Source organism: Fopius arisanus, unplaced genomic scaffold (assembly GCF_000806365.1).
Source record: "Fopius arisanus strain USDA-PBARC FA_bdor unplaced genomic scaffold, ASM80636v1 scaffold00001, whole genome shotgun sequence".
Classification (NCBI taxonomy): domain Eukaryota; kingdom Metazoa; phylum Arthropoda; class Insecta; order Hymenoptera; family Braconidae; genus Fopius; species Fopius arisanus.
Window position 1 is genome coordinate 3,469,213 of NW_011887740.1, and position 15,635 is coordinate 3,484,847.

A 15,635-nucleotide genomic window follows, 5' to 3' on the forward strand; every position below is an offset into this window, starting at 1 on the left:
ATAGTTTTTTTGGCGGATTTTCCAGTTCTGCTGGGTCTCAACAGGTGTATTTGGAGAAGGAAATCAGATTGTTCATGTTAAATGATCAGTGGGTTTTCAATGAAACCTTGAATTTTCAGACTCGTCGCGAATATTGAACATCTAATGCAATTCACTTTTCAGAAGCGTCCGAGTTCAGAGAATTTATTGTCTGAATTCGCCCGTTAATTAATAATTCTTTGGATATTTAAGAAATTAATGGATTCGTCAGTGACGAATTTTTCGTATTTTCATCGCATTGAACGTACGTCAGTTCAATTGAAATTTCAATTGCAATTTTCTCGCAGTGTATTTCACGTAAAAGTTTAGTTTCTTTGAGGTTGATTGAAATTTTTGAAATTCAGATGCGAGGATTTGAGGATGGAGTTCGCCTCCATATTTGGACCACGGGATTTTCATTGGGGATGAGGTGGTGGAGCTCATTGGAGAGGCCGTGGAGACTCCGCCTCGTGACTTCTTCTCCGGTCTCAAAACCTTTCCCACTTCTTTTGTAACGGTCTCTTTTTTCGGGCATAATGGACTACCGGTTTTAGCCATATTTCATGCGCTCATGTGGCAAGATCCGGACCCAGAGAATGCGGGGACCGTTTATTTATGGGGGTTGATGGACGTGTGTTCTATGGTTCCGTCGAATTATTTCTATTATCATAACTGGAATAATTGAGATTCTTATTTTAACTAAATAGAAAAGGAAATCAAAGTCAATTCCCACAATTGTCGGCGAAACGATGACTCAGCTGTCAATTCCACTCGATCGAAAAATTCAAAAGTTCAATTCCAATTATTCGCCCTGACCTGGTGTTTCAAAATAATTCTCTAAAAAAATTATTTTGAAAAAGTTGTACCGAATAGATCCCACTGATGATTTATTTTATGAATTAATATCCGCCAAATTGTTGTCAAGGAAATTCCCTTCTATTATATTTATATACAACTTGAAATAATATTTCAGACTTTCAGTTCTATTGAATAGAAATTTTTAATGAAAATTATTTTTATATAGGAAGCCAAATAAATAATTGCTAATTGCGTTTTTCTCGCTGCAATGACTGATCTTACGGCGTTTTGAGTAACCAAAATATTTTTTACGCGTTTCTCAGTTTTGTTTTCTGTTGGTAAGACGACTGATGAATGCCCGCATCCCGACAGCCGACAATTCCTGAAATTTCCAGGTTATCGATCGTGAATTTGGCGGCGCTGCTATCGATTTCTCTAATTCCCTAGACATTTGGCGCGCAAAATAGTTCCACAACTCCGTCGCCTTGGCCGCCCAGTTAAAAACGGTCTCCCAGAAACAACTTGTTGTCAGTTTGAACCAAATAACGGCTCCTTGTGATTGAAACCCATTGAAAAGCGACTACCGAAGTATCAACAGCTGAATTGTAGCAGCAATCATCACGAATCATTCAACAAAGTGAAGTTTTCGACAACTGTATTTTCTCCTGGAATTCTCTTTGAAAAAATGGATCTAGAAGCGTCAATAATCGAACGTCTCCAAGAGCTTCGAAAATGGCAGTTGGAGCAGCAGGAGAAGCTGCTGCAGCAGCAGCACGAGCAGCGAGAACAGCTGACGATCGAGCAAGAACGTATGTTCGAGGCTCTGGGACTGAAAGATATGATTTCCGACGACAGTATTCTCGATCAGCTTTCCACATCCACAGGAAAAGTCATTCATTCCCCGGTGAAACAGTCTAACGATTGCAGAAAGGTAGTTCATTCCCCAGTGAAGCATCTGAACGACTCGAGATCATCTGATTTGTCTCGTTGCTCATCCCCAATGGTGACAAGGTCGACAACATCTGAGAGAGCTTCAGACTTGGAGGATCGTCCGCTGTTGCAGCTAAGTGTCCCAGCTCTGCGACTGACCTCCTCCAGTAGTGGATTATCCAGCTTCAGTTCTCCAAGAAATATTCAGAGTCACAATCCATCCTCGGACCATGGTTACGAGTCAGAGAAGATCGTGGAGACTCCTAGAGGCTCCACGGTGTCCTCGAATGTCTCCGTGGAGGGAGTCGAACCTCTCCCAGTGGATAAATCAGTCCAAAAATGCCTGACAATGGACGATGTACCTGTGCCCTCCCCGAAGAAGGACTTTAACACACTATTAGAGGAGAGACTGCGGGACTCACCAGCAGTAGAGGAATCCCACAACGACCAGAAAAAGGTAATAAAAAGGCCCTTCCTCAAGAGAGGAGAGGGTCTAGCCAGGTTTAAGCCCAATCCTAATGGCAACCTGCGATCATCCACAAGACCCAGAAGTGCCTCGTTGTCAGCCATGGGGTACACCCAGAACACCAAAAACAGTGGGAAGAATAAAGACACTCCAAAGTCCTCAAGGGCTCACACATCTCGGAGAAGTGCCCCCTCAATTCCCCCAGTACCTCAGAAGCTGAATCTCAAGGCCGTTCCACCCCCGCAAAAGAAGGTAAGAAGTAAATCGTTGTCTGCAGCTGTCCCCTCACCACCAAAACCTCCAAGACCCACCGAGAGCACTACAGTGAGAACAATTAAGTCTGGGGACGATTCTAATCCCTCAGACCTTGACTCTTCGAAACTCGAGACCAAAATGTTTGAGTTCCTAGAGGAAAAAGCTGAAAACTCCAGTTTCTGCTCTACCTCCAGTGCTGTCATAGCTTTTATGCAGCAGTCAACACCTCTGAAGCTCAGGAGCATCAAGCAAAAATTGAGCACACAAACTGTATCTCCATCAAAATTAAAACAGGGATCTCCAATTCGAGCTATTCGTGAGACGGTAGTGCAGAAGGACATTGTGATATCCCAGTGGGATTCTGGACCCTTTCCAGAGGATAATACCCCTGCTCTGGCGTTCACCAACAGCCAGAGGGATATTAAGAAAATTGTGGGGGATAATTTTCAGGGCTCCCAAGAGACCAATGCACAGATTCTTCTTTACAATAATAATAATGTCGAAGAATTTAAGAATGTGGAAAGTGACTCCAACGTCTCCACCAGCACAGAGATGGATTCTACGCTAGAGGAAAAGTCTGAGGGCTATCCGGGTAATAATAAAGAGACGAATGTTAGTATGCATGTAAGATTCGCTGAGTACAATGAGTACAAGACGATAGGACTGACTGACACTTCGATGATCTCCACTGACTCTCGTCATGAAAATTATGGGAATAATTATAGAGATAAGCTCTGGAGTGAGTCGGCTTCGTCAGAGTCGTCAGATCACGAGAGTTTCAAGGGAGAGCTCCCCCAGAATGTTATGAAGACCAATCAATCGAGTTATAATCGATCCAACGTGAAGTACCCTTCGAAACCTAAACTGTTGGGGTCTATGCAGCCTCGAAATCTCCAGGATTACGAAGATTCAACAGATCACAGCACAGACGAGGAGCACTCAGTGTTAAACGACTCCGAGGGGACATACTATGATGATGACAATACCATCTCCGAGCTGCAGGAGGCAGTGAGAAAGACGATGGAGAGTTACAACGAGAAGGTTAAAGAGTTATCTCTTGAAGACATCCCTCCAGCCAGAGCTCCGGGGGATCACCAAGATCTTGACGAGGGGACAATTTTCAAGTCTGAGCTTTTAAAGACTCGTCTCCTAGAGCTAGAACGTGAGATAGATATTTTCAGAAGGGAAAATACGAAGTTGGCAGCTGAAAAGGAGAAACTTGAAGAAGAACATCGTCGACGATTGAGAGAGCTCAGAGAAAAAGAAGACAATCTAGAAAAAGAGAGGATCAGAATGGAGACGTCACTGCAAGAGGAGAAGAAGAGGATTGTGAGGGAAAAATCAGCACTGGAGAGTCGTCTGAAGGATGCCAGGGAGAAGTCCATTCAAACGAAACAAGAGCGCCAGGAGGCGCAGGTATTGAAGGAACAATTGGAAGAATTGAGGGATGAGATGAATGAGAAGGAGCAGAGATGGCAGGCGGCCCAGGCTAGGCAGAAAAGTCAGATGAGGGTTCTTCAGATGGAGAACACCAAGTTGAGGCAAGATTTGGAGAGGGTGCAGTCTGCTAAGAGGGGACCTGCTAGACTTAAGAGACCTGGCACCATGTCCAATACCAAAGCTATTCATCAAATTAATAGGCAATTGGATGGTAAGAGGAGTGCTCCAAAAAAATCCCCAGAACCCCTGACAGAGGATGATATTTTCATTAAATCAGGTGCGGAAATTCCTGCAAAAATTAATTTGAATATCGATAAAGATTTAGTATCGTCCAATGACACTGGCAAAGTTATTGTCTACGAGACTTCACAGAGGGCAATACCCACTGAGGAGGAAATAGAGAAACGAAGGAATATGTACCAGGATCTGCTGAAGGAGGCTGCGAGTGGCTTCAAGGGGCATGTCATCAAGAAGAGTGAGGAGAGAACTGAGAATGATGAGGTGCTGCAAAAAGAGAATACTGAGGTGCTGTCTGGGCCTCCGATTGTTCCAAGAAATTTTTCTGTTGGGAAGGAAGGGGGTGGAGTTAGGACTAGTACAAGTCCTAGTGTGCTCAAATCGACTGAAAATATTGAGTCAAGGGGATCGTACCAGCAATTTGTTCGGGAGGTGTTAAATCCGAGAATTGAGTCGAGACTGCAGAGTTCAGGATCCTCGTTGAGTGGCCACCATTCAACGACTCAGGAATTCGGGAAGATTGACTCACAGGAGAAGAGTCAAATTTCTCCTCCCGGAGTGCGATTTGCGGGCGTGGACACTAGTGAGACTGACTTGATCCCTCGTCAACAGTCCGAGCATCCTCTCCCTAAGCCTGTGGATAGCCTGACACCTCGACAGGACCTTGTTTCCATCAGTCAGCTATCTGAACTCTCGGGACAAGGTGTTAGTCCTCAGAAGCAGCAGGTCAGGGAGGTTCTTCATCCTGATGGGTACACTGAGTACTGGTATCCTAATGGAAATGTCAAGAAGGTCTTTCCTGATCGCAACATCACGAAGATGATTTATTACAATGGAGATGTCAGAGAGACCACTGAGGAGGGATGCATCAAATATTTTTATGCTGCTACCAAGACCTGGCACACTACTTATCCCGATGGGTTTGAGATTCTTGAGTTCCCGGATGGCCAAGAGGAGAGAAGAACCACTGATGGGGTCATTGAGGTCTCCTTTCCCGACGGATCCATTCGACTGATGCAGCCTGATGGAGTCGAGAAGTGGGTCTTGCCTGATGGCACTGTCGCTGAGACCTTTCCCAACGGCGAGAAGATCCTGTCCCTTCCCAATGGACAACGCGAGGTTCACACGAAAGACCATAAGGTGAATCCTCATCCAATTATTTATTTTTTTTTACAAATTATCATGAAAATATCTTGAGATCTGTTACGCGTGAAAAATTCTTGGAAAAACAGTAGAAGTGTCTCAATGAATGAATTAATCATTTCTCTTCTAATTTTTCAGAGACGAGAATACCCTGATGGGACAGTGAAGTACGTATACCCAGATGGCACTCAAGAAACTCGCTACTCCAATGGTAGAATTCGTGTAAAAGATAAGGATGGTAATCTTCTGCGAGACTCGCATCAATCATAATCCCACGAATTAAGGTTTACTTTTAAATTTCAATCACGTCCAAGGTTTTTAGAAAGTACAAACTACTCTTAATGATCCATACAGAAAAACCAATGAGATATTAACAACGATTACTAAAAGACTGTATATTTTAAGTTTAAATCTCCCAGACCTCTGTAAGGCCTTTGGACACAAAATGACCAATATCTTCGTCAATAGAAGATAAATGTACATAATATACTGAATATTTTTGGCACGACACCAAATTTCCAACTCCTTTAACCACCTCTCCCAATCCTCACAAAAATTCAAAAAATAAAGAATAATCAATATTTGTACTAGAGATATGAGCAATAATTCGTTGGGTAAAAACTGCTGTGGATTTTAAAAGTCCCGGGCTGTCGGAACGAATAACTAGACAAAAAAATTTTGATAATTACTTAGCAGATTTTGTGAGACAAATACAATCATTCCGACAGCCATCAAGATTTAAAGAGACCAGAGCAATTCCCCTGAATGACGAAGTAACCACCTAGGATGCATTATCATCGAGTTTGGTTGCCTGTTCACTCTTTGTACATTCCTCCAGCATCACAGCCAGTTCCCGCACCTGTCGATCAATTGGCGTGACATCAGGCTCAGTCTTAGTAACAACATCAAGAACTTCATTAATGGGTAATTCAATCCTGACTTTGCTGCTTCTCCTGGGTAATCTCGTAACATTAATGTCTTGCAGTGTACATATGGCAGCTTTGAAGGTGACCATGGCATAGGATAATCCGTCATAGGGTGAGACAGACCACAAAAAATTCTGGATGTAGTGAAGATCAGTGATGAGTCGTCGTGGTCGTGATTTAACGATTACGTATATCAGGAGGGGAATGAGGTCGTCAGTGGGTACGATTTTTATAGTTTTTCTGGCTTCGATGAGGTCATTCTCCTCATAGCACTCGTTTCTAGTCTGCACATCAGCCAAGGCGCCTTTAACTTCAGCGACGATGAGGTCGAGGGTGGTCTTGAGACATGACAGCTTCTCCAGGGGACTCTGACGTGCGTCCAATGTTGCCATCTCCACAATTGCCGAGGGCAAAGAAATCGAGAGGGCCTCCTTCACACCCAACTGATCTGGTGTCACCCCTACGTCCAGCAAGTGATCTATCTTCCGTTTTATTCGCTGGTCGTCCTGGTCTAGAGCATTTGTCAATAGCACGTATATTCGATCGTGTAGGTAGTGCATTATAAAAATCTCCAGGGAGGTGCTCAGGAGCTTCTGAAAACGTGCATCACGCTGAATATCTAGAGGGAAGAGGCGCATTGTGCGCGCCCAATGCCGACGAATCCAATCCTGCAGGACATTGCGAAGCTCCTCGGCTGAGTGGAAATCAGTCAGGTCAATCTTCTCCACGTCGGATTTCAAGTCCAGCAGAGACAGCCGGCCCTGTAGGGCTATCTCGTGGAGAAAATCAAATGCTCTGGAAGTAATAAAGGATATCGCTATGACAATTACTGACGATGAGGGAAATATATTTAAAATCAATGACTAATTGACAGAAAAGTAAATTAACTTGTCGGGGTATTAGGATTGAATATTTCAACTTACTCTTTGTAACAATTGACACTCCGATTCAATTTCATTTTGACTCCAACAGGTCTGCGAGCACTCAAATACTTGAGGTCCATCACATTATCAGTAATGAGTATATTGTACATTTGGAAATCACTGTTATACCCCCTCTCGACACTGAGAATCTTTACTCTGTACTGATCTGGATGCACAGATTCCCCATTTCGCTGGACCAGACGAATTCTCGTGTCCTCAAATTTGTACATTCGAGAGCCATCGCTGTCCGTGGATACGTAGTGATATGGCAACTTGCTGACAGGCTTCAGAATGTGATCATCTGTAATTAATCATAGAATATAATTCAAATAAATTAGTAAAATGAGATGATCTAACTGGGCGAATCTTTCGTAAAGATCTCGAGAGCTCAACCCACCGACAAATTCCTCTGTTATTGTGAGATCCTTGACGAAATCACTGCAGGGCACACAAATGGCCCAACACTTGGATACAGCAAGATCATATTTCCGTCTGAATTTATCCTGTAATCAGAAATCAAACATCTCCACAAACTAGCAGATTCCATCGAAATGTTTTTATCCTGGTTTTGCTATTCTCATTCACAACAAAATATCAAAGCTTCATTTTCCAGAGATTCACCCTCGCAGAAACTCCTCGACATTTTCCCAGCACTTACTCCCATAGTATCTAATCACCTGATCACGTGCATTTCTCATTAACTAATGACGAAATTACTGATTGTTTGACTAACCCTCAACACGAGAAAGAACGGATTGAACGTTATTTCATCGATGTCCATTCTGCTCCAAAATGGTACTGCATTCCCAGTGCTCTGGAACCCAAGAACTCCTTGAAATTCTCACTCCAATACTTCAATGCACATTTATTCCACAAAATGTTGATAAAACATACACGATTGCGCACGTTACAATCACGGTGTCATTCCAGCGACTTCGTGCCTGCTCCGAGAATTCCGTGTTGATTCAATAAAAATGCGCATAATAACCACGTGGTTTTCCACGTTCTTTTCCTTCAGTCGAGTCCTTCGGAATAATAATTATCAGTCGCTCGATTATTTCACACTCCACTCGCAGCATTATCGAGGTAATCGGAGTCGATTTCCCTTCGCCAACTGTTTGTCGCTGTCTCCGTCTCTCCTGACATTTTATTGTCAGACAGCTGATGGGTGGGGGAAATCAGCTGGCGCCATCCAATCGAAAAGTCCGGAGCCGTGAGCACTAATTGGTCGGGCTTTTAAATTTATTATTTACGGTACAATTTATTACTCCGTGCAATTTTTCAGTTCAATTCGCTAGTCCTAGAGTGATATTCATTCGGAGTGAGATGATCAGTTTTTGTTGTAATTAACGGGCGTTGGGACGCCGTGGCGCCCTCCCAAGTTGGCGTCCAAAAAATTGGAAAAGGGAAAGCAAATCGTATGGTCAGAAAATATTGTAAACATGTGTTTATCTCGTGCAATTGTCGGAGTCATGTGTACAAAGTGTCGATTCGAGATTAATCCGACAAGTGACGGATCGATAAACCATCGGGGGTCATTGGCCGTTTAAATAAATGCCATTCTTTATAGACATGAACTTATCGATTTTCTCATTGTAATTGTTGTTATAAAACGTGCAGGCCATATAGGGTTTATTGCTATGAAAATCAAGGGTGGAGATATTTCAGTTATCATTGAGTAAGTGAACAATTTTTTAATGTATGGTGTCTTGTACTCTATTCAGGAGTTAATGAACAGCGAGGCAACTTCTTCGATAACGGTGATATAATTGGAAATTTTTGCTCACTTCAGCATTTTTTGAATGATCAGGTAAGTTTATGAATTAAATAATCAGGAATTTCTGCATAATTGTTTTTGCAAATTTACACGACGATCATTCAACTTGAAATATTCGCGTTATTAATTTTCGCGTTTCCAAAAACTGGCAAATTCAGAATGTGTCAATTAATATACCAATAAATAATTAAGAAGGGAATAATAAGTTGTACATTTATTCTACGTCTCAAGGCTACATCGGTTGGAGGTTGAATTTAAAGGAAAGATTAGAGCTATTTGAATAAATTTGACAGTTGTGAATATTTTATGAAATGTAAAATATGAAAGAAGAATTTGAAAATTCCTAAAACGGGGACAGGCTTCAATCGACTTGACTTGGTTATTGAGGTAATAGAATATTCTACTGGTTTCATGTTTTTTTCATTGGTGCAATTCGTACAAGGTTTTATTTAGCATTGATTGACTGTTTAGTAATTTAATGATTATTTTTCATTGATAATATAGTTATCACTCTTGGGAATTCTCTTGTCTGAGTGTGACACGATAAAATTCCGGGAAAACATAATTTCTGACATCACATATTTTTATTTGGTTTTTGAATTTATGAATTTTCGAGGCACAAATCGAAATCTGGGAATTTTCATTAACGAGTTAATAAATAAATTACATTACCATTTTCAAAAAATAAAAGTTGTCTGAAATATTGAGAAATTCGCTGGATTCGGAAATATTGTTATTGAATTTCCTACAAGAGTTTCAAAACACCTTCCATAATTCAGGGATAACTTTCCCATATTTTTTATCCCATGACCGTGACCCGTGCTTATCCGCAAATTGTCCACTCCATCTTCGCTTTCGAGGAAATCATTCGATAACAGAAAAGATAAACCGCCTGAACAAACCCAGACGATGCTCCCTAAACAGCCCATAAATAAGCTCCCCGAACTCATAATTATTTATCACTCGTACCGCTCACCCGAGAATTTCAAAAATTTTATCTCACGGTTCATGAAGACATTGACCATCGGCGCCTATCAGAGCTGACCCCCCGGTGCGTGAACAATTAATCCTGCCGGTTAATTAAACCGGAGAGCCCACAATAAAGACAATGTCACTCTGCGTCATAGCATTTCATTTCATGATCATGCGTGAGTAAATCGTTCCAGTGGAGAGAAAGGAGACTTCATTCGGAGATTGTCTTTGTCAACAGACAGTGTATGGTGTGGGTACAAAAGTGGGCGAAGAGGATACGCATCTGGACCATCGGTACGTAATTTCTCATCTCCACCAGCAGTGAAAATCATTAAACCAACTGCGCAATTAAAACAGACAAACCCCTAAACCAGTGTAATAAAATAATAGCCGCTCCCATTTCCACATTAAACCAGAATTCATAAAAAACTCAGTTGCTTAAATAAGCGTTCGTGATGCTGAGAGCTGTACTAATTTCAACGAAAGACTCAATTCTTCGATAGGATTGAGTTTAAGTTGAAAAGTTGCAGCTGCTATGAACCAAGATTACTGTGTGTCGCATAGTTTTGAATGAATTATAATAATTCCACGGTGAATACTGCTTTAATCAGCGGAGGATCGAAAAAACGAGTGTCCACGTGGATAAGATATCTCCAACAATCATTTCTAACTCTCCGTTGCACGCATGGCATTAGTAATATCTCTTCACACTTCTCATCAGATTATTTCCGAAAAAAAGTACTTCAACGTGTTTTCTTACGGAGTACGTAATGAAGTAATTTCTTTCGGTATTTCTAGAGTTATCGAGGTATTAGATGGCGGTGACAGGAACCGACGAGATGGCTTCTCCCACCAAGTTCAAAGAATATCAAGGTACAGTTTTTGAAATCGATACTGATAAAACATGTAAAAATGTATTTTCAAAATAGTCTGCGAAAGATTGTGTCATCAAAATAAATTCAATTACTTCAAAATATGGATACCTTTAGTTTAAACATGTCATATCTCCGTTCTGACATGAGTGATCGTTATTCTATATGGGTGGACGTGTTCTCCTTTCATGAAACTGTTTCATGTATTTGTTTATATACTTTAATTTTTTAATACGATGACGTATATTCTTGTTTCGATCTTAGATGAGGGTATTAGTACGCGCGGTCTCACGGAGATGAATAAAATCGGAAAATACCAGATAATAGTGTACATTGCTGTGAGTTTGCCTCTTGCATTATCGGCGGGATTTACTCTTGGTTATGCATTCACGTCTGGCGAAGTAGACTACAGGTAAGCAAGCGGAATATTGACATTGAGTGTATGTAGCTTCCTCCGAAGTACTTGAGACGTTAACCAATGCTCTTCAGAATCCTCTGCGAGACGAATATGATGGAGATGTTGAACAAAGGTTCTCTGAGATCATGTTCCCTCATTTCCTCATCCTTCGTCAAGTGTTATAATACCCTGAGGGAAATTACTTAGGGATACTTGAGTTGGCGTGATGTATTGAATTTATATCAGGTGTCTCATTCCGGAGTGTGAAAATTCATCAACCGCAAATTGGAGCAGTATCTGGGCTGCCAACTCCAAGCCGAAGAGTGATAGTTCGTTCGGTAGCTGCGAGAGATTCCAAGTGAATGATAATGTCGTTGGAGAGTGTTCGAAGGATTCCTTCGGGGAGAGGGTCGTCAAGTGCGATAGCTGGGTGTATGATCCACTGGAGAAGACCATCCTCAGCGAGGTACACCATGAATTATATCCTTAAATGTCTATCTTCTTAATCATTTCCATAGAACACTTGTCCGAATGGAATAATTGTTAAATAATTAATTTTCAAGAAATTTTAGAATATCCAAGGGATTTGGCAGTGACTATTCGTTTTTGTGGAATTTTCATTTCATCAATTCACATTTATGTTGAGAAAACAGAATTTAAATGATTTTAATTAAGCTCTTGACGATTGATCGGACAATCTTGAACGATAAATTTTAGTTTGTATTCCGGTTTTTATCTAGTGGAATTTTACGTGCAACGAGAATCGATGGAAATTGGCGATGGTCGGAACGGTGAACAACATTGGACAACTAGTAGGATTGATGTTCGCCGGATACTTGTCGGACAGGTACGCGATTTCATAATAAGAAATATTTATGCTAATAAAAATTCAGTACTGTCAGTAAAAGCCAAGGTTTCTGTTCTTGGAAAAATTTCAAGGAGTCTGTATTACGGACTTATAATACACTGAGAAAAAAAATATTTTTGCCAATGAAATTCATTACTGCCATACAAATTAATTTGAAACAACAATTGAAATTTTTATTTTGACCCAGAGAGTTTTGGGAATTGCTTATCGTCGATTTATTTACCAGAAAAAAAATTTGTTCGTCTTGGTGTATATTATTTGCATGAGAGTAATTGCATTATCTTGTGCAATTTCATCTCAGATATGGAAGAAGGACTTGTCTGGTCGTAGAAACCTTCACAAGTGGAATTTTTGGGCTGATCCAGTCCTTCTCCGTTAACTACTGGATGTTCATGAGCATGGAATTCCTCATGTCCGTTGCTGCAGCCGGAATCTACAGCTCTGGCTTCATCCTAGGTAAATAAGCCCCGACCCGACAAATGGCGAATTCGCAGTCATTAGATAAGTCATTAGAAGTGAATTAACGTATGATCAACGAATGATCGAATCGATAATTCTCGAGTGACGAATAGATACCAATAGGTGAACCAATGCATTCATGCTGATCCATCCATTCGCTACTGTAATTACTGCTCGGCAGCTGTTTGGATCAATCTTTACATAGGATAATTGCGTTCATTTCGACTTCTATCGACATGCGACCCCATTTGACATCCCTCAATCTTTCCTCAATCGGCCTTTCACTGAATTCATTGTGAACAGTGTGATAAGCTCGTATAGATACCGATAATCTCTAATCAGCGGATTAATTGAACTCATTTAACGCTCGTTGAGCAGTTGATTGACTTCGTAAACAATTATTGGATGGATCTGACCTACACTGTTGGAACATAACATTTTTAATAACAATTAAATGACATGAAATTTGCGTAGAGTTCCTCATTGACGTATCAGTTCATTTTAGGAATACGCAAGTAATTATTGAAGCGATAATTTTTTTGAGTTCTGAATTGGCTGAGAATGAAAAAAGTCGATTGTCGTTGAAGCTCAATTTTTACCATTGTAGGTATGGAGATGGTAGGTGGAAAAAAACGAGTGTTAGGAGCTACTTTCATCGGGGGAATGTATGCTGTGGGAGAAATGTATCTGGGGGCTGTGGCTATGTTCTTGAAGTCCTGGAGACCGCTTTTGAGAGCGATCTTTGCTCCTGGACTCCTCGCCATCTTTTTGCCCTTCATTGTTCCTGAATCCATTGCGTAAATATTTCTTAATCTTATTTACAACGAAAACCGAGGATTGAAATTTGCAACTTTTTCTGGGAATTCGGGGAATTTAATAATTTTCGAATCACTGAAAAAATTTTCCACCTACTTAAATTTTTTGTAAGGAATAATTTACTCTTCCGATGAATTTATGAATTTATTTAGAAATTTGGAATTCCCAATTTTATAATTTCTTGCCATTTCGGTGAACCTATTAAATGTTGATTGTGAGAACTTTTAATAGAGCGAATTCAACAGGTGAATTTAAAGACCTAGTGATTTTTAAATGTTAACGAAACCATCTGGTCGGGTGATTCGTCTTTTAAATGATTTTTGTGATATGAATATGTATTATGTCTGTCAGGTGGCTAGCAGCGAAGGGAAAGCATAGCGAAGTGGAAAAGGTGTACAAGCGAATGGCGAAGATGAATGGCTTAGAGAACACGCAGATACCATTAAGTATTTACGAAGAGCTGAACGCGACAAACACTGAAAAGGTAAATTCACTTCAGAGAATTTTTCAAATAAATTTTATTTCAATTCAACAAACGTTATATTCATATTTTCTATGCATATATTATAATTATTTTCAAAAAATCATAAATATGTTCTAAAAAATGGAAGTAAAATGAAAAATTGTCTTGGAGGCGTCCGAAATGTGAGTATTAAAAAAATGAATGAATGTATGAATTACAGAAGCCAGAAATTAAATCAAGCAGTGTGCCAGTGCGGGAGGCATTGTCGAGGCCAAAACTGCTCATAAGGCTGCTCGCGTGTTGTCTCTGCTGGTTGACCAATACCTTCGTATACTACGGAATGTCCCTGAATGCAGTGGCATTCGCCGGGGACAAATACGTGAACTTTATATTGGTATCATTAGTAGAAATACCGGCTTACTTCCTCAGTTGGTTGCTGATTGATTACGTTGGAAGAAAACCCACTCTGTCCGGCTCATTCCTCTTCAGTGGAATATTTTGTCTAGCTATTCAATTTGTTCCGAAAGGTAAACAAACCGGGGAACTATTTCGATTCAATTCACGTGCTGTTGTTTTCGCTGGTATTCTCGTTGATTACAATGTTTTTTATTTTTTCTATTCAAGATTCATGGTCATATGCACCGCTACTTCTGTATATGGGCGGAAAGGGATGTATTACGATGGCATTCGCTGCTGTTTATGTTTATACCACTGAAATGTTCCCCACAACGGCCCGACACTTTTTACTCAGTATTTGCAGTATGACCGGGCGCATTGGCTCGATTCTGGCTCCTCAAACTCGACTTTTGGTAAATCAGTTTTTATTGTTGATAAGGAGTACCCGTTCCTCAGGACATTCTTAAATTCTCAGGAGATTTACTGCATTTTTTAAATCACTCACAAACACGTATCGACGGAAACTCATAAAAACAAATCGGATCATGAGTTGGCGATCTGTTTCAGGCGACAGTTGTTGCATCTCTTCCTCTAATCCTCTTCGGCACCATGGGAATACTTGCTGGTGTTGTTTCCCTGGTTTTCCCCGAGACTTTAGGGATAAAGCTACCGGACACCGTGACAGAGGCCGAGAACATCGGGAAACCAAAGAGAACTAAAGATAAAAACATCACGTAATACTGTTTTCAATTTTAGAAGAACGATCCAGAAGAAATTCATAATGATATTTACATAATAAAAAAGTGTTCAATAAGTGACGATCTACTCATCCAAGGATTGTGATGAGATAAGAAAGGAGATATTTATAAAAATTACCCAGTATTCTAACTTACAATTCCGAATTTATTCCGATTGCAGTACTTACGCGATTACATCATAATTGGCGACGAGAAAATAAATGTGAAGGCTCTTGCAGAGTTTTTTCAAATATACAATTTTCTGAAGTCGTGATGTTACTGACTTTACGGCTTCGAAGACAATCACAACTGCACAGCATATTATTTAAAAAATTCACGCCGAGAACATGATTGTGAGTTTTGTGGAGTTTTTCTCAAATATAAAAATTGCTAAAGTTCTGAGTTTGTTATTAATATTTGAGCGACGATACTACTTAGAATAAAGTAAATTGCGGGCATCATCAGCAGGTTTCACTCTTGGTTATGCGTTTATATTTGACGAAGCAGATTACAGGCAAGCGCAAACAGAATATTGACATTAAGTCTGTGCAACATCCCTTAAACTACTTCAGACTTCAACCGAGACTCCTCGATACCCTCTGTAAGACGAGAATGTTGGAAATGTTTGCGAAAAGTGTCTTGAGATCGGGTATCCTCATTTCCGCATCCAACATCGATGTAATAATGTTTCGTGTGAAATGGCCTAGAGTTACTTGAGTTACTATCGCGTATTGAACTCATA

General features: G+C 40.5%; 3 protein-coding genes across 7 annotated transcripts; 2 read left to right on the plus strand and 1 right to left on the minus strand.

Moving 5' to 3' along the window:
- Nucleotides 1-1,327: 1,327 nt before the first annotated feature.
- On the plus strand, nt 1,328-5,579 carry Sas-4 (spindle assembly abnormal 4). The gene is made up of 2 exons (XM_011299109.1): nt 1,328-5,284; nt 5,426-5,579. The coding sequence occupies exons 1-2, from the start codon at nt 1,502-1,504 to the stop codon at nt 5,555-5,557; spliced, it is 3,915 nt and encodes a 1,304-aa protein (XP_011297411.1). The 5' UTR covers nt 1,328-1,501; the 3' UTR covers nt 5,558-5,579.
- Nucleotides 5,580-5,667: 88 nt separating this feature from the next.
- LOC105263137 (ankyrin repeat domain-containing protein 27) lies at nt 5,668-8,246 on the minus strand. Of its 2 annotated transcripts, XM_011299169.1 has the most exons (5): nt 8,031-8,246; nt 7,870-7,950; nt 7,534-7,639; nt 7,137-7,437; nt 5,668-7,008 (listed from the first exon to the last, which is right to left on the minus strand). In XM_011299169.1, exons 2-5 carry the CDS (start codon nt 7,915-7,917, stop codon nt 6,069-6,071), a joined length of 1,395 nt encoding a protein of 464 aa, XP_011297471.1. In that variant the 5' UTR covers nt 7,918-7,950; nt 8,031-8,246; the 3' UTR covers nt 5,668-6,068. The 2 variants fall into 2 exon arrangements, with proteins under 2 accessions (XP_011297471.1, XP_011297462.1); XM_011299160.1 differs by having other exon boundaries at nt 7,870-8,246.
- A 169-nt stretch (nt 8,247-8,415) lies between these two features.
- Nucleotides 8,416-15,292, plus strand: LOC105263119 (solute carrier family 22 member 21). 4 transcript variants are annotated; one of them, XM_011299128.1, is made up of 12 exons: nt 8,416-8,946; nt 9,928-10,179; nt 10,684-10,758; nt 11,022-11,169; nt 11,401-11,620; nt 11,895-12,001; nt 12,324-12,478; nt 13,089-13,278; nt 13,649-13,781; nt 13,981-14,287; nt 14,385-14,569; nt 14,724-15,292. In XM_011299128.1, the coding sequence occupies exons 3-12, from the start codon at nt 10,701-10,703 to the stop codon at nt 14,892-14,894; spliced, it is 1,674 nt and encodes a 557-aa protein (XP_011297430.1). In that variant the 5' UTR covers nt 8,416-8,946; nt 9,928-10,179; nt 10,684-10,700; the 3' UTR covers nt 14,895-15,292. The 4 variants fall into 4 exon arrangements, with proteins under 4 accessions (XP_011297430.1, XP_011297422.1, XP_011297441.1 ...); XM_011299120.1 differs by having other exon boundaries at nt 10,080-10,179; XM_011299139.1 differs by having other exon boundaries at nt 10,124-10,179.
- The last annotated feature ends 343 nt before the right edge of the window (nt 15,293-15,635 follow it).